General features: G+C 38.9%; 1 protein-coding gene and 1 non-coding gene across 2 annotated transcripts; one reads left to right on the top strand and one right to left on the bottom strand.

The window, feature by feature from the left end:
* Positions 1 to 16,411: 16,411 nt before the first annotated feature.
* On the bottom strand, positions 16,412 to 18,187 carry LOC145131418 (uncharacterized). The gene has a single exon (XM_079066103.1). The coding sequence runs from the start codon at positions 18,185 to 18,187 to the stop codon at positions 16,412 to 16,414; it is 1,776 nt and encodes a 591-aa protein (XP_078922229.1).
* A 587-nt stretch (positions 18,188 to 18,774) lies between these two features.
* LOC145135044 (small nucleolar RNA R71) lies at positions 18,775 to 18,881 on the top strand. Its single transcript, XR_013719525.1, has one exon. It is a non-coding gene; the product is annotated as a small nucleolar RNA R71 (small nucleolar RNA).
* Positions 18,882 to 20,416: the final 1,535 nt, after the last annotated feature.

Raw genomic sequence — 20,416 nt, 5'->3', positions numbered from 1 at the left:
AAAGCCAAGTTGACTCAAGGCATGACAGGTACATTCTCAACTATGGTACAAAACAGGGTTAATTGGGTTGGATCTTTTCATGTTTGTTTTGATTTCATGCATTAAGTTTCAAATAGTTTTAACTTTAATTTTCTTTTCTTCTATTCTATTTTATTTTCTCTAGTTTAAATCTTCTTGTTCTTTCTTGAGGACAAGAAAGGTTTAAGCTTAGGGAGATTTGTTTGGTGCATTTCATGTACCCATTTTGTAGCTTTATTTCATAAAAGTACATTGCATATAGGCTTAACGTCATGCATTTTGCATGTTTTTCGGGATTTTTCATGAGGCAATTTCATTCAAATACTTTTGTGATATTTCAGGGACTTTTGGAGGTAGGATATTGTTGGAGGAGGTAAATACAAGTTGCGGACAAAATTTCAGGACTTGCGGAGCACCGAGGGGCAAGATATCAAAGAAATGAAGATTTTGGCTTTACAGACGTTTACACGGCCGTGTAAATGGAAGCCTTGCGTTTACACGGCCGTGTAAACGTAGATTTCTGCACAGTGTATTTTTGCGTTTACGCGGGCGCGTAAACGACAGTGTTAATTTACGCGGGCCGTGTAAACGTAAATGCGGGTTTTAAAGCAGTTTTTCACCATTCTTAAAGGGGGAAACCAATTTTTTTAAGAGGGGGTCGACTTTTGGAGTAGAGAAGGCGATTTTCTTGAGGATTTTGAAGTTGATTAACACTTGGGAACATTTGATTTCATTTTGTAAGAACTTTAATTTCATTTTCTAGATTTGTGATCTTGTTCTAGTCATGAGTGGCTAGAACCCTAGATTCTCCAACTTTATGTCTTGACTTCTAGTTGTGATTTCAATCATATGACTTGATGTTTTCTTTCAATTTTCTATCTAGTGAATTTGATTTTGTTTCAATCGAATGTTTGATTCTAATTGTGATTCTTATTGGCCATTTGAATTAGGGTTAGATCATTCAAGTTATCTAATTGCAAAATCCGTAATTGCTTTGTAAATTGGACTAGGTAACAAGCACTAAACTGATTTCTATTGAATGAATTTAGTGTAAATCTTATTCACACATTCTTATGCTCCCGAGCTTATGAGGAGTATTGAGTGTTGTTGGGAACATTCACATAAAGTTTAATGCAATCTTTCAACCTAATTCTAAGAGTTTGTTTAGATTAGATTGGTAAGGTTAGGATTAATCAAAGAGCTTGTTTTGGTTAATTATTGTGGTGAATGGGAAGTGTTAGAGCTTGTTAACACTTTCAAGTACCAACTTAGATAGAATTAAACAAATATCTTGTCATCCATGAAATCACATTACTAATTTGTCTTGCATAGAGTTGGAGTACTTACAAATCTTGAACTTATTTCACTTAATCAATCATTTACTTATTGCTTTATTCTATAGTTTAAATCATTGCTTATAAATTCCCCCCATTCTGTGACCATTTTTGTACCTTACGCAAAAAGGTATAAACACTTGTCCCGTGTCTCTGTGGATCGGCCCTACTTACCTTGTACTACGTTTTTAGTGCATAGTAGTAGTGTTTAAGGAGTCATTTGTACCCTTTATTTGTTGGGTTTGACACGCTTAACACCCCTGGAGGCCTATAAATAGAGGCTCGAGGCTGCCTCTTTTCCTCACACCTTTCCCCACTTCTTTCTCTCTCTAGAACATCTCTCTAAGCCCTAAAACCCCCCAAAAAGCCTAGGGAACCTCCCTAGCACGAGGCGGAAGCCCGGAGCGCCCGACGGCTCCGAGAAGAAGATCCTTTCGGCTCGGGAACGCTGCTCCAGCGAAGCCCAGTTTTCGAGAAAACCCGTTGTAAGTGAGCTATGCCTACCCTATCTTTAGTATAGCTTATGTTTCAATATAGTAATGTTATTAGGACCTTATAAGGAGTATTTGGGCTATTATTATGGGTTATATAAGTATTGTTTAATGCTTATATAATAGTAATAATAGCTAGACTATTAAATTAGTCTCGTCAAACGTTAGACTAAACTCAAGTGGTAATGATACTAGGTTTCGTCAAGGGATAATTGTTTTAAGAGTAACGAAGTGCTGTCCGAGTGCCAACTCACCACTTTACCAGGTGAGTGCATAGTCCCTTTCATCTTACACATAGATATGAAGTATTTTAATATAAATTACGTGCTATGTGTGCATATTGTCTGAATACTTGCTGTCTATGTTGGGGGAAATATTTTTATACATGTTTTAAATGATTTAAACTGTATATGTATTTTATATCTACAAAATGTGTTGGGTAAAACATGGGTAGATAAAATAGTTGTGATAACACGATGAAAGACATCAATGTTGACAGTGATCCAGTCATCTAGTGGAGTATAGATGACGACCCCAGACGATACTAGACAGTCCAGTGGAACGCTAGCAGGCTCGTAATCTGTAGGTGTTTTTGAACTAGGTGCTCATTAGGTATTTTTGAACTGAGTGTGTTCACTAGGTATTTTTGAACTAAGTGTGTTCACTATATATTTTTTGAACTAAGTGTGTTCACTAGGTATTTGAACTGAGTGTGTTCACTAGGTATTTTTAAGCTAAGTGTGTTCACTAGTTATTTTTGAACTAAGTGTTTACCAGATGTTTTGGATTACGTGTTCACCTGTTGTAATCTATAAACCTTGGTAACGATGAACTTTGTACCTATTCCTTAGGATAATCCTTAGGAATAAATGAACGAAGAATAGCTGATTCTTAGGGTAGATCCTTAAGAGTAAAGAAGATAATGGGGATGGGTAATTGGGTTGATTAATTGTTTGAAGATTAAACATAATTATATTATTGTGGGTTGAAAACCCTATGTACTCACCAGGTTTCCCAACCTAACCCACTCAGTTTATTTATATCACAGGTGTTGATATGAAGTCACATTATACTGAGAGATTAAAGGAGATATAAATCACTAGTGATAATGAATGTAAGTTCTGTTTATGCTTATGTTTCTGTATTGACGATGACATCCCAAATGTTTTAAAATGAATACAAATACTTTTCTTCGGAAATGCTTTGATAACGTATTTATCATATTTTACTGGGAACAAACTCCGCAACATTTTTATTAAAAGAGGTATTCTGATTTTTATAAAGCATAAACAAAATCGGTCTTTTCTGGCCGTGAAAATGGGGATGTCACACTTCTGGTACCACCGGTGGCTCATCCGCTCCAGCTTCATTACCCCTTTGCCGTCCACGGCTCGGAACCCGTTGCCGTGGAGTGTCCTCTGGAATGCTAAAACCTCCTGCGCCATGATCAACTACAATACGAGTCCTCTTATAGAGAAGAGTGGTAAAGGGCTTCTGGGGTTCCACGGTTAGCATGGCAGCTTACAGCTTCTCAAAAACACCGAAAGAACGTGCAAGTCTGGTAATCAACATTCCACAATAGAGCGGGGACCCGCGCCTGTCCTTGGCTGCTCGGACTACAAGGAACTCGGCCAAATGAAAGGGCAGATCAGCATAAACATCATTGGAAGTAAGGACCCACAAAAAGAAAACATCAATAGTGGGGCATCTATCCCCCTCCTGACGCTCATTGATGGTATTTGTGATCAAGCGGTGCAACAAGTGGTGAATTGGCGACTGGATGTCGCTTTCTTGCACAGTCCCTTTGTGATAAACTCCATTAGCTATAGCATGCCAATGGTCTTCCGCCTTGAACCCATAAATGTTTCTCATTGAAGCTGCTATGAACGGCTGATATAATTACGTATGGACCTCGGATGGAAGGTAAATGCCGGTCCGGAGTGCAAAGTCGGCAAGGCTAAGAGATCGCCTTTCACCACCAAGGCAAAAAGTAAGGTTATCATCGGCATATATCCATTTCTTTCTTGCAAAAGAAACCGTGGCCAGAAATTCATGAACCAATTCTATATAAACCTCCTCTTGGATTTCAAAGATCCGTCTCCAACCTAAGCACATGAATTGGCCATCAAATCCATTAAACAACTTGTCAAAATAAGGTTCCACGACTTCCATCAAACCCGTTTGACCAATCCGATACCAATCAACTACGGCTGGAACATGCACTCGTCGTTTCCTCAGTAACTCTAGCTTTGCAGTCCAACGTGTGCGTACCGCGGGTGCAACATCTCATGGGAAAGAGTACCATGGAAACTCGGGACGAGTTCCAGGTTGGTTTCTCCTTGACCTGCTAGCCATTTCTGCAAAACAACCACAAAAGAACAACCAAATAACCCATGTGCATCATTACAATTAGAATATATCAGTTAAGCTGCAAAAGAGACCACCACGACGAGGACCACGATGAGGTCGTCGTGGCGACGCAATATTGCGGTAACTGGTCCAAATCATTCCAAGTTCAACACCAAATCAACTCAATCCAAGTTCAGAGTTTGTTCTATGTATGAAATGGAGTAGAATGGTAACAAAATCGGGTCTTAAAACTGATGGGTTATGAGCATTCTAACACCCCTAAGTGTACATGCAACCCTAGAAAACCTTGGATCTATGTTTGTCTAAAATACATGCAAAATATGATTTCCAAGGTTCATAATCCTATCTAGCATACATGGGGAACTTTTAACATAAAAGATGGCTAGAATTACATACCTTGTAGTTGATTTAATTCCTTGAAAACCTTGAGAGCCTAGCACCCCAAGTGTGATGCCTCAAATGTTTCACACAACACCAAGTACTTTGGAATAACTTTGAGAGAATGTATAACACTTCAAAATCGGCCTAGCCCTCTTCTTTTTTTAGTGTAGCCGATTTTAGATGATATCATGTTCTTTATATAGTGTGTTACATCTAGGGTTACACCATGTAAACCCTAATGTGACATGACTTTTCATTTCCATGACCCATGGGTTTGTAACTCCCATGGAGCATCCTATGGGTTTTAGCCCAACTTGATAATCCATGGAGCATTAGCCCACTATACAAGTTATGGATGATTTACATAATCAACCCATATATTTAATTAGTCATCTTTTGATCACTTAATTAATTCCAAAATAATTCTTGATCAATACTAATTAATAATACTATTAATATATTAGAACTTATAATATATTAATAAACCACAAGTGTTATTTCTCTCATTAAGTCTATCCAAATGCATGATGCCATGCAACCCAAATGGACCATGCCGGGTCGGGTCAAGTACATACCAAATATAGTTATGGACTTAGACACCTTATCCAACAGTCTCCCACTTGGATAAGTCTAATAACTATATCTGTAAGTATGACTTCAGGAACCGATCAACAATCGTAGCTCTTTCAAGGTCTCTCGGAACTGAGAAGATGATGATACGCCATTTAAGATAAGTGATCATATAATCCTCTGTTCTAGATATCAGCCGGACAAATACATGGAACAATGTCTTACTTATTGTCCAGCAGTTTGTTTCCTGATTTCCGATTTGTTTGACAAAGAACTTAAATTAACACATCAACTTAGTTCTGACCGGGCCCGGTACATAGGTCAAAACAAAATCAGCGAGGGGCCCAGATATCGCTTCTAATCCAAGAAGGAACAAATAAACTTCGACTCATATGCTTGTTCTACTACATGTTGAATCACACACAAAAGTACGTTTTATAACATCGAGTTACCAATGCAGTTTCATACGATCAATGCATAACCAACTTATAGGCAACAAGTCATATCTCTAGGTTTGAAGACTTATATGATATTACCGTCTCACGATCACTTGAGATAAATTCCATGAAGTGATACCAGTGAGCGTGGGTTGAATCCAATGCTCAACACTTATGAGCACTCATGAGTGTTGTAGCCATGTCCAACAACTTGACCTGGCAATTTCACACACAAAGACACGAATATGTGAGAGACACGACACGACACGAATACACGACACGAATACATCTTAAAAATTGAGATAAAGCTTATTTCTCATTGTGTAATCGTATCGTGTCAAATTCGTGGCTGACACGTTTTCATGACATGAATACACGAATTGCCAGGTCTACCAACAACTTAGACCTCTACAACCAACTCATGATAGTCTTGATTCATACCTACTTCCAACATATGACCGACTATGGAGAATTCGAATAATATGATATACCAAACATAATTATTCTGGAAGTCAAAACATGCAAAAGAAATATAGTAAACGATTGACAAAAGATAGCAACACTTTACTCATAAATAAACACAACTTTTATTCATCATCAAAACTAATATCATCCTTCAGCCCTATGCTCCGAGCATGCTGGAGATGCTTAACCCGACCCAGTCCCTTCGTGAGGGGATCTGCTGGGTTCTCATCCGATGATACCCTCTTTGCCACGAGGAGTCCTTCTTCTATTCGATCTCTGATGAAATGGTATTTTCTGTCGATGTGTCTGGATCTCCCGTGATCCCTTGGTTCCTTGGCTAAGGCAACTGCACTTTCACTATCACAGAAAATTTCCATTGGCTCCTTTATAGCTGGTACAAATCCAAGGTCTCCAATGAAGTTTTTCAGCCATATCGCCTCCTTTGCTGCCTCGCTTGCTGCTATATACTCTAATTCGCAAGTTGAATCAGCCACTGTCTCCTACTTGGAACTCTTCCAAGTGATTGCTCCTCCTTTTAAGGTAAAGACCCAGCCTGACTGAGAGCGGAAATTATCCCTATCAGTCTGAAAGCTAGCATCACTATACCCTACAACTCTCAAGTCATCACTCCCACCGAGGGTAAGAACCCAATCCTTACTCCTCCGTAGGTACTTAAGGATATTCTTTACCGCAGTCCAGTGAGCCTTGCCAGGGTTCCCCTGATATCTGCTGACCATGCTCAAGGCAAAGGCCACATCAGGACGAGTGCAGGTCATAGCATACATGATCGATCCTACTGCAGAAGCATAAGGTACTCGACTCATTTTTACTATCTCAGCCTCAGTACTCGGGCTCTGAGTTTTACTCAGTCTGGCGTTACTTTGGATGGGTAACTCTCCTTTCTTGGAGTCCTGCATGCTGAACCTCTTCAGCACCTTATCCAAGTAGGTACTCTGACTAAGTCCAATTAGTCTTTTACTCCGGTCTCTCAGAATCCTTATCCCTAGAATATAGGCAGCTTCTCCTAGGTCTTTCATAGAGAAACACTTCCCAAGCCAGGACTTCACTTCCTGCAAGGTTGGTATGTCATTTCCTATGAGTAGTATGTCATCCATATACAGTACCAAAAAGCTAACTATACTCCCACTAGCCTTGACATAGACACAAGATTCATCTTCACTCCTCGAAAAGCCAAACTCTTTGACTTTCTCATTGAAGCAAAGATTCCATCTGCGAGGTGCCTGTTTCAATCCATAAATGGATTTCTCGAGCTTACACACTCTATTAGGGTATTCTGTACTGATAAAACCCTCTGGCTGACTCATGTAAACATCCTCAGCCAAACTTCCATTAAGGAAGGCGGTTTTGACATCCATTTGCCATATTTCATAATAATGAAATGCAGTGATGGCTAACAGAACCCTAATAGACTTAATCTTTGCTACTGGTGAAAAGGTCTCATCATAATCAACTCCCAGAGTTTGAGAAAAGCCCTTTGCAACCAGTCGCGCCTTATAAGTGTGTACATTTCCATCCATGTCGGTCTTTTTCTTAAAGATCCATTTGCACCTAACTGTCTTACGACCTGGTACATTGTTAACCATGTTCCAAACTTGATTGTCATACATGGACTGTATCTCGTTGTCCATTGCCTCTTTCCATTTAGCAGACTCGGGGCCTGCCATGGCCTCCGTGTAGCTGTTAGGTTCGTCCAGACTTACCAATGTCTCATCACTGATAAGTGTCTCACCTTCCGCAGTAATATGGAAACCATAGTAGTGCTCGGGTGTATTCCTAACCGTTGTGGAACGCCTCAGAGGTACAGACTCGTCAATTGGCTCAACAGGAGTTTCCTCCTGAGGTTGAGTGCTAGGGTTTGAAGTTCCTTCACCACTTGACTCTTGAATTTCTTCACGGTCAATTTGCCTCCCACTGTTTCCTGGGCTTATGAACTCTCTCTCTCTCGAAAGACACCCCTCCTTGCTACAAAGACCACATTCTCACTAGGTCTATAGAAGAGGTAACCAAAGGATTTCTGTGGGTAGCCGATGAAAATACACCTCTCACTTCGAGGTTCGAGCTTATCATGAGTCTCGCGTCTCACGAAAGCCTCGCAACCCCAAATTTTGATGTGGTCTAGTTTGGGAACTTTACCAGTCCACATCTCATGAGGAGTTTTGGCAACTTTCTTTGTAGGGACCAGATTAAGGATATGGGCGGCAGTCTCTAAGGCATACCCCCAAAATGAGATTAGTAGCGAAGCTCGACTCATAATGGAACGAACCATATCCAACAAGGTTCGATTGCGCCTCTCAGCCACACCATTCAACTGTGGTGTCCTGGGAGGTGTAACTTGTGAGATAATCCCACATTCCTTAAGATAGTCGAGGAACTCTGTACTAAGATACTCACCATCACGATCAGATCGAAGCATCTTAATTTTCCTGCCCAATTGATTCTCGACTTCCTGTTTAAACTCTTTAAACCTTTCAAAAGTCTCTGACTTATGCTTGGTTAAATAGACATATCCATATCTACTATAATCATCAGTAAAAGTCAAATAATAACGATTAACATCCCTTGTGGCAGATTTGAAGGGTCCACACACATCTGTGTGTACCAGATCCAACAAACCTTCACCCCTAGCACAAGAACAAGTGAAGGGTGACTTTGTCATTTTTCCAAGTAAGCATGATTCACAACTATCATCTGACTTTAGGTCAAATGACTCCAAGACTCCATCCTTTGGGAGCTGGCCTATGCGTTTCTTGCTCACATGTCCAAGACGACAATGCCATAATGATGCTTTATCCAAGTTATTATTATCAGAAGAATCAATACACAACACATTATTTCCTAGGTTATCTACAACAGACACAGCTTCATACACACCATCACAAGGTAATGCTTCAAAATAAAGAACATTATTAAAGAAAGCATTTATTGCACCAATTTCATTATCAAAAGAAAAGGTAAACCCTTGTTTGTACAAAGCATGAAAGGAAATAATATTTCTTGCCATTTTTGGCGAATAACAACATTTATTCAAATCTAAAGTAAACCCACTACTTATCAACAAAGAATAAACTCCAATCTTGGTGACAAGTGAAGCTTTCCTATTCCCCATGATCAAGTTTATCTTTCCATGCTCCACATTCTCACTTCTTCTTAGTCCCTACGAATCAGAATAGATATGAATACCACAACCGATATCAAGGACCCAAGAGTTAGAATAGGGTGAGTTATTAGATAGAATAGTGTAAATACTTGTATGGTTGGGTTTAACTTTCCCATCCTTCACATCTTGCTGGTACTTTGGGCAGTTCCGCTTCCAATGCGACTTTTCATGGAAATAGAAGCATTCAACCTCTTTTGGGTCAGAAGAAGGAGTGACAAAACCTTTCTTGGTTCCACTTGAAGAAGAGCCATCAAGGGTCTTACCCTTGGTACCCTTCGAAGGGCTCTTCCTCTTCTTCCCTCTACCTTTCCTGATTGCCAAGACAGGGGTGGAGTTTGGAGTAGGAGTAGGAGTGTTAACAACCGACTTACCTTTAAGACCTGTTTCTGCGGTCTTTAGGAGTCCTTGAAGTTTGCTGAGTGTGAATTCTTCCTTATTCATGTGGTATGTCATGCAGAATTGATCATAACACGAGGGTAAGGAGTGCAAACTGATATCTATTGCAAGCTCCCCGGGAAAGTTCACATTGAGCTTCAGCAACCGATCCACATACCTTTGCATTTTCTGCATGTGGCTCGTGACGGATTCTCCATCCTTCATCCTGGTTGTTATAATGGAGGAGATTATTTCATACTGCTCTTGACGAGCACTCTGATGGTATCTTTCCATCATATCTTGGTGCATCTCAAAAGGGTAGTAGTCCTCATAGGACTTCTGGAGTTCAGCTGTCATGGTGGCCATCATGATGCATGACACTTTGGTGGCATCTCTTTCATGAGTCCGGAAGTCAGCGATCTCCTGGGGAGTAGTAGTGGACTCATCGATTTCCTTTAGCTCCTTATCGATGACATATTCCTTGTCCTCGTAACGAGTCACCATCCTGATGTTCCGGATCCAATCCATAAAGTTGGAACCATCGAAGATGACCCTCCCACATAGGTTAATGAGGGAAAAGGAGCCATTAGGGTTTGAGTCAGAAGCAGTGTTGTTGGAAGACATCTGAAAAAAGAGAACAAGTTTAGTTTAGATATAAAGGTAGTCCTTAATAAAACACCCAAATGTAATATTAAGGCTAGGATCCAATCACAATATATCATAACTTAGAAGAGGTATGCCGTAATCTAAGCTATAACATATTTGAAAGGTAGGTGAATGACGATTCACCAATTTCCACCAAAAACCGAAATATAAATTATTAGGTTTTAATTGGATCTTAGAAAATCCTAGATTCTTTTTGAGATTCAATGAACTTTTCAAAGGCATGTTTCAATCTCGAGTGTGCCCTCTAAGTTTTGTGACTGGGATATCGAGGATCACAAAACGAGGTGTGAAGTAACCATGCAAATTACTTGGTACCCTTAAAGTTTATCACTCAATCGATGTGCCGGTTAACCACAAGCGCTCCACCGACCTATAATAAACCTTAAGTTACCCTTTACCTACCTTGTTAAGTTCAAGTTAGTGTGCCGGTTAACCACATACGCTCCACTAACGACTTAAACAAAGTGTAAAGTGTAATTTCATGGATTTGCACCTTATTCACATTTTCCTAAAGTAACTAAGATTGGGAATTTAATAAAACATTTAGTTACTTTATAATATTCATCATACTTTTAGTGAGAATTTTATAAGTCCTTGTCCTACCCGTTCGGCTAACGACCCTCCACCGATCAAGGAAGCGGTGGGTGAGAGTGGACACCCATTAAGCCGCCATTTTATAGGCAACAACCTTATACCTCCCTTATAGACCGGCTTCGTGAATGAGGCCTACTAACGGTAAGAGGACTTGATCTTATATATATATATATATATATATATATATATATATATATATATATATATATATATATATATATATATATAATTAACTTATAATATTATAAAGTATAAGGGTTGATTTTTAACTTTTAAAAATCTAGGGGTTGGAACTAAAGTTTATTAAGATAACTTTACATGTTCCAAAACTTGAGGGCAAGTTTTGTAACTTAACAAAACTCTTTAATTCATAACTTATGAGTCATTAAAATGAAGACTCTTCATTTTTGTAACTTATGTGTTCTTTGAATGGTTTTAAAACAAAGAGACTTTTGGTTATCCATAACTCGAGGACAAGTTATGGACTCCATTAAAATACATAAAGATCATGAATTAAGCATTAAACAAGTAATTCCTATGATCTATCAAGAACTCATAAGAACATGAATATTCATATCAAAATTTCAAGAACATATGAACACATATAATCATGTAATTTTGATATTAGCCATTGTAAATGGATTAGAACAACCATTACACCATCTAAAACAAGTTTTACAGCACCAAAACAGTTTAGGGTAATGTTTCTAGTCCATTTCCAGCAACAAAAATCGAAATTCTGCACTCTGCCTGGCCAACTCGTCGAGTGCACGAACTTACTCGCCGAGTTGGTTGAAGTTTCGCTTGGACTCGTCGAGTCCCCCCAAGGACTCGTCGAGTCCCCTGTGCAGACAGCTTAAAAATTCGATTTTTACACTATTTTGCATCAAGTATTAACAAACAAGCCTAGGCTCTGATACCACTGATGGGTTATGAGCATTCTAACACCCCTAAGTGTACATGCAACCCTAGAAAACATTGGATCTATGTTTGTCTAAAATACATGCAAAATATGATTTCCAAGGTTCATAATCCTATCTAGCATACGTGGGGAACTTTTAACATAAAAGATGGCTAGAATTACATACCTTGTAGTTGATTTAATTCCTTGAAAACCTTTAGAGCCTAGTACCCGAAGTGTGATGCCTCAAATGTTTCACACAACACCAAGTGCTTTGGAATAACTTTGAGATAATGTATAACACTTCAAAATTGGCCTAGCCCTCTTTTTGTTTAGTGTTGCCGATTTTAGATGATATCATGTTCTTTATATAGTGTGTTACATCTAGGGTTACACCATGTAAACCCTAATGTTACATGACTCTTCATTTCCATGACCCATGGGTTTGTAACTCCCATGGAGCATCCTATGGGTTTTAGCCCAACTTGATAATCTATGGAGCATTAGCCCACTATACAAGTTATGGATGATTTACATAATCAAGCCATATATTTAACTAGTCATCTTTTGATCACTTAATTAATTCCAAATTAATTCCTGATCAATACTAATTAAATAATACTATTAATATATTAGAACTTATAATATATTAATAAACCACAAGTGTTATTTCTCTCATTAAGTCTCTCCAAATGCATGATGCCATCCAACCCAAATGGACCATGCCGGGTCGGGTCAAGTACATACCAAATATAGTTATGGACTTAGACACCTTATCCAACAAAAACATCCATAAATTGGTCCGATTTTTTGCAAAAAATCGGAACCCTAGGTTCCATAATCGGCCCTAATAGTGTTTAAATCAAGAAATAGATGCTCTATACTACCCTAATAGATGATTAAGAGTACGAAAATCACTAGGAAAACATACCTTTGGAGAAGAAATGCAAGAAATCGAGTGGAATAAGTTGAGTTCTACGTGGGAGGCGACTGGCACGACGAGAGAAAGAGAGGGTGGTGAAAAGTGAAAATAATTGGACCTAAGTTTAAAAACCCTAAAATTGACAACAATTATTTTTATTGCCACGAGGTGGCAAACCCACCACCTCGTGGTATCGAGGTTTTTCACACTATTAATTCGTTTTTTCAAAATCACCACCTCGTGGTGGGTTAAAATTTTCCTTATTGTGAAAATTCTTAAAAAAAACTCACCCTACACTCGTTTTATGCCATACCCCACATCGAATTCATAGACAAATCAGAAGAATGAGAGAATAAAACAACACCAGAACAAATAAAAGGAAAATAAAAGAAAAGGAAAGAAAATGCAAACTCAAAACCACAGGTTGCCTCCTGCAAGCGCTTCTTTTTGAGGAGTCATGAGCCGGACTCCTTCCCGCTTTACGTTGTTTCAGCTCGTGTGAATTTGACGATTTCACCCTCTCTTTCTTCACTCGACATTCCTTCCTCATAATGCTTCACTCGATGGCCATTAACTTTGAAAGGGATTCCATCTCTCGATATAAGCTCAATAGCTCCATGTGGGAAAACTTGTTTAACAACAAATGGCCCGTCCCACCTTGTTTGCAATTTACCCGGAAAAAGTTTCAACCTTGAATTGAAAAGCATCACCTTTTGTCCTTCATGAAAGTCTTTATTACCTTTAAGCCACATATCATGCCATTTCTTAGTCTTGTCTTTATAAATCAAGGAACTTATGTATGCTTCGTTTCTAAGTTCTTCAAGGGCATTCATTTGCATAAACCGGTTGGCACGAAGTGCAGCTAGCTCAAAATTACATATCTTCAAAGCCCAAAATGCTTTATGCTCTATTTCAACTGGTAAGTGACAACTCTTCCCATAAACCAACCTATGCGGTGTAGTACCAATAGGTGTCTTGAAAGCTGTTCGAAATGCCCAAAGTGCATCATCTAGCTTATCCAACCACTCGTTTTTATTACTTCCAACCGATCTTTCTAATATCCTCTTCAATGCTCGGTTTGTAACTTCAGTTTGCCCACTCGTTTGAGGATGATAGGATGTTGAGAATCTATGGTGGACACCATATTTTTGCAACACCTTAGCCAATTGATCATTTGCGAAGTGGGTACCTCGATCACTAATTAGAGCCTTAGGAATTCCAAACCTTGAAAATAACTTCTTTAGGAAACGTACCACCACTCTAGCATCATTAGTAGGCAATGCTTGTGCTTCTGCCCACTTGGATACATAATCGACTACCACCAATATGTATTTATTACCCTTTAACATTGGAAAAGGTCCCATGAAGTCAATCCTCCAAACATCAAATAGTTCACAAACTTGAATGCTATTTTGAGGCATCTCGTTTTGTGATGAAATGTTTCCCGATCTTTGGCATGAATCACATTCTTTAACAAATTTAGTAGCATCTTTAAAAATAGTAGGCCAATAAAAACCGGTATCAAAAACCTTCTTAGCCGTATATTGCGCTCCATGATGTCCTCCGGTGGGCCCGCTATGACAATGCTTCAAGATTTCCTGACTTTCCTTCCCGAACACACATCTTCTTATCATACCATCAGCACAGCTCCGAAAAAGGTATGGCTCATCCCAAAAGTAATACTTAATCTCTGAAAAGAATTTCTTCTTCTGTTGGCGGGTCAAGTCTTTTGGAATGTACTCACTTGCTAAATAGTTGGCTATATCTGCATACCATGGTATTTCTCCGGCTATAACCAATAGATATTCTTTGGGAAATTCATCTCCAATCTTGTTTTCTTCTAACTATTCCAAGTGCGGGTTCTCCAACCTCGATAGATGATCGGCAACCATGTTTTCCATCCCCTTTTTATCTCTTATTTCAATGTCAAATTCTTGTAGCAACAACACCCGATGTATCAAGCTTGGTTTAGCATCTTGTTTATCAAAAAGATACTTAAGGGCAGAATGGTCGGTAAAAACTATTGTTTTTGACAAAACCAAATATGGGCGGAATTTATCGAATGCATAAACCACCGCTAGTAGCTCCTTCTCGGTAGTAGTGTAGTTCTCTTGTGTTGGGTTCAAGGTCTTGCTTGCATAGTAGATCGGCTGAAAATGCTTGTCAACTCTTTGTCCTAAAACAGCTCCCACCGCATAGTCACTAGCATAACACATAAGCTCAAAAGGAAGAATCCAATTTGGGGCTATCATAATTGGTGTAGTAGTCAACTTTTCCTTCAACAAGTGAAATGCATCAAAACATTCTTTAGAAAAGTTGAATGGGGCATCTTTCAAAAGCAGTTGAGTCAAGGGCCTTATGATCTTCGAAAAGTCTTTAATAAAACCTCGGTAAAATCCCGCATGGCCTAGAAAGCTTCTCACTCCTTTTACATTAGTTGGAGGTGGTAATTTTGCTATAGTTTCCACTTTTGCTCTATCTACCTCAATCCTCATCCTTGAGACTTTGTGTCCTAGCATAATTCCTTCCTTCACCATGAAATGACACTTCTCCCAATTTAGAACAAGGTTAGTATTCTCACATCTTGCTAGCATTAGATCCAAGTTGGACAAACAATCTTCAAAAGATGATCCAAAAACCGAGAAGTCATCCATAAAAACCTCCATAAATTTCTTGATCATGTCATGAAAGATAGCCATCATACACCTTTGAAAAGTAGCTGGTGCATTGCATAACCCAAAAGGCATGCGTCTATATGCGAATGTTCCACTTGGGCATGTAAAAGTGGTATTCTCTTGATCTTGTGGGTCAATTGGGATTTGAAAGTACCTCGAGAAGCCATCAAGGAAATAATAATAAAGATGACCGGATAACCTCTCGAGCATCTGATCGATGAATGGTAGCGGGAAATGTGTTGGATAAGGTGTCTAAGTCCATAACTATTTCTGGTATGTACTTGACCCGACCCGGCATGGTCCATTTGGGTTGCATGGCACCATGCAATTGGATAGACTAAATGAGAGAAATAACACTTGTGGATTATTAATATATTATAAGTTCTAATATATTAGTAATATTATTTAATTAGTTTGATCAAGAATTAATTTAGAATTAATTAAGTGATCAAAAGATAACTAATTAAATATATGGGTTGATTATGTAAATTATGCATAACTTGTATAGTGGGCTAAGAGGCTCCATGGATTATCAAGTTGGGTTAAACCCATAGGATGCTCCATGGGAGTTACAAACCCATGGGTCATGGAAATGAAGAGTCATGACACATTAGGGTTTACATGGTGTAACCCTAGATGTGTCAACACTATATAAAGAACCCATGCTCCACCAAAATCGGTTGCACACAAGAATCAAGAGGGCTAGAGCCGATTTTGCAAGTGTAATATTCTCTCTAAAGTCATTCCAAAAGCATTTGGTGTTGTGTGAAGCATTTGAGGCATCACACTTGGGGTGCTAGGCTCACAAGGTTTCAAGGATCATAAGCAACAACAAGGTAAGTTATTCTATCTTTCATGCAAGTTAAAATTTGTTCCCCATGTATGCTAGATAGGAATATAACCTTGGAATTCAACTTTGCATGATAATTAGACAAACATAGATCCAAGGTTATTAGGATTGCATGTACACTTAGCAAGTGTTAGAATGCTCAAAACCCATCAAAATGATCCTTGCATGTAGCATCATTAAGTTTTCAATAGTCAATACAAACGCGCCACCCGGTCACTGTCCTTGTTGGGATCAACTCGTTAGCTTCATTGGTCACTACTGTCATTCCTCCTTTCTTTGGCACAACATGTACTGGACTCACCCATGTGCTATCAGATATTGAATAAATGATACCAACATCTAATAGTTTAACCACCTCCTTTTTAACTACTTCTTGCATATTTGGGTTGAGTCTTCTTTGGCATTTCACTATGGGTTTAGCTCCTTCTTCTAGATTGATCTTATGAGAAAAATAGGCTGGACTAATTCCCTTGGTGTCAGTGATCTTCCATACTATGGCACTTTGTCTTTTCTTTAAAACTTTGATTAGGCTTTCTTTCTCGTGTTTTGCTAGATCGGAAGAAATGATTACTGGCTTTTGTTGTTCTTCTTCCAAGAATGCATACTCCAGGTGTTCGGGGAGGGCTTTGAGCTCGATTTTTGGTTGTTCTCCAGTTACCACGACGTGGGCATTTTGCCATGTCGTGGTGTCACAACTTTTAATCCCAGATCGCAAAAAAAAACTTTGCCACGACGTCGTATTCTCACCACGTTGTGTTACCTCTTCTGTCTCTTTTATTGCTTCATTGTACTCGCTTTCTTCCAATAACTTCTCCAATTCTTGTAGGTCGAGTTCGGGATCAAAATTACCTTCATCAAGCACCATAAATCCCTCAGTTTCTTTTTCTTTCCAACCCGCTAGCTCCTTGTCAAGTACTTCATCCAACACATCGACAGAAAATGCAGTGTCATCACTTATCCTTGAATGTTTGATTGCCCGATTAACTCCAAAAGTAACTGCTTCTTCTCCAACTCGTAGAGTAAGCTTGGATTCTCTTATATCAACTAAAGCTTGGGCGGTACTCAAGAATGGCCTTCCAAGAATGATTGGGACTTGCTCATCTTCCTCCATATCTAACACAATGAAATCCACGGGAAAAACGAACTTGTCCACTTTTACTAGCAAGTCTTCACAAATACCCCTTCGAAACGTCATAGTTTTATTGGCTAAATGGATAACCATGCGGACCAGTCTTGGTTCGGGAAGGTCGAGCTTCTTGAAGAACGAATAAGGCATTAAGTTGACACTTGCTCCTGAGTCAGCTAGAGCATGACTTGTTGCTAGATTCCCGAATTGGCATGGCAAGGTTATGCTTCCTGGATCTCCCATCTTCTTTGGTAGCATGTTTAGCATTGCAGCAGAACAAGTTTCATTCAATACTACCTTTGATAACCCCTCCATCTTCTTGCGGTTTGTTAACAAGTCCTTGAGAAACTTGGCATATTTTGGCATTTCAACTAAAGCTTCAAGGAAAGGAATGTTGATTTTAAGAGATTTTATGTGTTCTAGAAACCTCTGGTAATCTTCAGCATGCTTCTCTTGAATAACCCTACTGGGAAAAGGCAGTGGTGGACGATATGGCTTTACAGGTTCATCAGTTTTCTTTTCAGCTTCTTGCCATGTCGTGGTATTATCACCACGTCGTGGTGATTGCCGAGACTCGTTTTCTTTACTTTCTTCTTGAACTTCCTGCTCCGCTTCTGGTTTGTTTCTATCAATAGGAGTTAAATGAGTAACTATTTTTCCACTTCTTGTGGTGATGGCTTGAATGTGAGCTCCTCTCGGGTTTTGTTCGGTATTTCCTGGAAGTCCTCCCGGCGATCTTTCATTCAATTTGCTTGCTAGTTGCCCGAGTTGTTTTTCTATTGTAAGAATTGATGCTTGTTGATTCCTTACGAGAGCTTGAGTATTTCTCATCATCTCTTATTCTTTCATCATCATTTGTTGGCCTTTCATTAACTCTTGTTGCTCTATAATTGCTGCTTCAGTTCCTTCATGACTTTTCTCGGAAGCGGCTACAAATCGGGTAAGCATAGTCTCCAAATCAGATTTCTTTTCCTCTAGCTGTTCTTCTCTTTGGTAGAAGCCTCTTCCTTTTTGTTCATACTTCTCTTCTTTTACCTTTTTATATTCATCATAAGGCAACCACTTTTTCTTGGGCTTTCTCCATTATCATCAAGGTCACAATATTTAGTCAAATGAGGCCCATTACAGTTTTCACACCCAACTCGAATAGCATAGATTGTTTGATCCATCTTAGTCATTCTCCTATCCATGTTGTGAAACATTGCTAGAACTGCAGACATGTCCTCTGAAGCTGCATTAGCCGATCCCTAGTCACATCATTCCTTGGGTTATGGTATTCTCTAGAGTTCTTAGAGAATTCTTCAATGAGCTCTTTTACTGCTGCGTGTGCCTTCTTTGTGAGTGGTCCTTGAGAGTCAAGGAGCTTCCTGGTTGCCACATTCACTCCATCATAGAAGATGGAGACTTCTTGTTGACTGTTTAGATCATTATGAGGGCAATTCCTCAATAAACTTTTGTATCTCTCCCATGCCTCATAAAGGGACTCGCCTGGTTGTTGCTCAAAGTTTGCAATGATCTTCTTCAATTTTGATATTTTTGAGGGAGGGCAAAATTGATCAATGAATTCCTCGTGCATATTAGCCCATGTGGTGATAGATCCCGGAGGGAGTGACATTAGCCATTCTTTTGCGGCTCCTTTGAACGTGACAGGTAACATGCGAAGTAGAACAGTCTCGCGAGGCACATTAGGTGTGTTGAAGTAGTCTGCTATGTCGTTGACCTCGTCAAGATGCTTGTACGTGTCTTCGTTATCTTTCCCATAAAATGGGATGTCACGGAGTTGTGAAAGTATATGACCTTTCAGTTTAAAGTTTGCAATTGCTGAAATCGTGGGTTGCACGAGTCTTGGGCCGGTATCGTCACACATCCGTTTCTTCCATTCTCCCATGGACATTTCATCGATGTTAGCCATGGTGTTATCGGGTTCGGTTTTAGGATTGAGTTCGAGGTCGCTTTTGTTTTCAGATTCAGTCTTCTTTTCGTCTTCTTCTGTTTCGTACTCGGTGTCTTCCTTCTTCGGGTCTTCGTCCGTCAATGATGAGATGCTATATTCTCCCACTTTCTTTCCCTTTTTCTTGCCAAAGACAGATTTGAGGCTCTTCAAAGGTGAATTCTTTGGTGTTGAAGATCCTCCTATGACTTTGTCCTTATTTTTGCGAAACGCGGATTCCGGGTCTTCAAATGGTGGAATCAAAGATGACTTCGATCCACGGGTCATAAACGATCTGCAAATAAACAAAGGAAACATGTAAAAGAACAAAAACGAAAAATTAAATTCCTACTGTAGCGATACCATGACGTGGTAAAAAATACCACGACATGGTGAATCTAAAATACGAAAATCCTAAAAATCAAAATTAAAAACTAAAGTCTAACAGAAAATATTCCTAAAAATAGCAATATAAAGTAACTAAAACTGAACCGTTCCCCGGCAACGGCGCCAAAAACTTGATGTGAGTTTAATGTGCTTATATTTTATCCAAGTTAATTTATAAAAGTTATTCCCTTCGCTAGACTATTAAACACACTAGGCAGTGTACCTAATCGTGCAATAGTATAGCAATGGTAAGAATGAGTGTCGAACACAAGGAACATTGTTTAAATTACTTTATTTTACTATTTAACTAACTATTGATCAAATAAGAAAAGGTATATGTTTTCCTAGTTTTGCAAGACTAGATACTTAATTACCAACTAACTCAAAATTCACTTAATTAAACTAACACTAAAACTAAGCAAGTAGACAAGTATGAATGTACCAAGGTGAGAAAGACTTTCGTTTAGCTTCGGATTCATTGTTATTGTAGTTGATTTATGGAAGTGCAATGAATTTAGTTTCTTTAGTTACCGATTCCTAAGATGACCAAAGTAGTATTTCGCTAATTTAATCCTTTAGCAAACTAGCTTATTTATTCGATGATCAGGCGGACAAACTTACCAGCTTACTAGTGTTCAGTTCGAATTGATAAGACTTATAATTAATTGACCAATTTAGTTTGTTGATTCAATTTCATATATGATTTTTCTTCATATATTAGCTCCCATACTCTTTTAACCACTTTT

The sequence above is a fragment of the Lactuca virosa genome, chromosome 8, assembly GCF_052849685.1.
Source record: "Lactuca virosa cultivar CGN04683 chromosome 8, Lactuca_virosa_CGN04683_v6, whole genome shotgun sequence".
NCBI classification, from domain to species: Eukaryota; Viridiplantae; Streptophyta; class Magnoliopsida; order Asterales; family Asteraceae; genus Lactuca; species Lactuca virosa.
This window is presented reverse-complemented; position numbering and strand designations above follow the sequence as displayed.

Excerpts from the sequence above, each read along its gene's own strand:
- LOC145131418 (XM_079066103.1), bottom strand. The coding sequence starts at position 18,187 with ATGATGAGAAATACTCAAGCTCTCGTAAGGAATCAACAAGCATCAATT.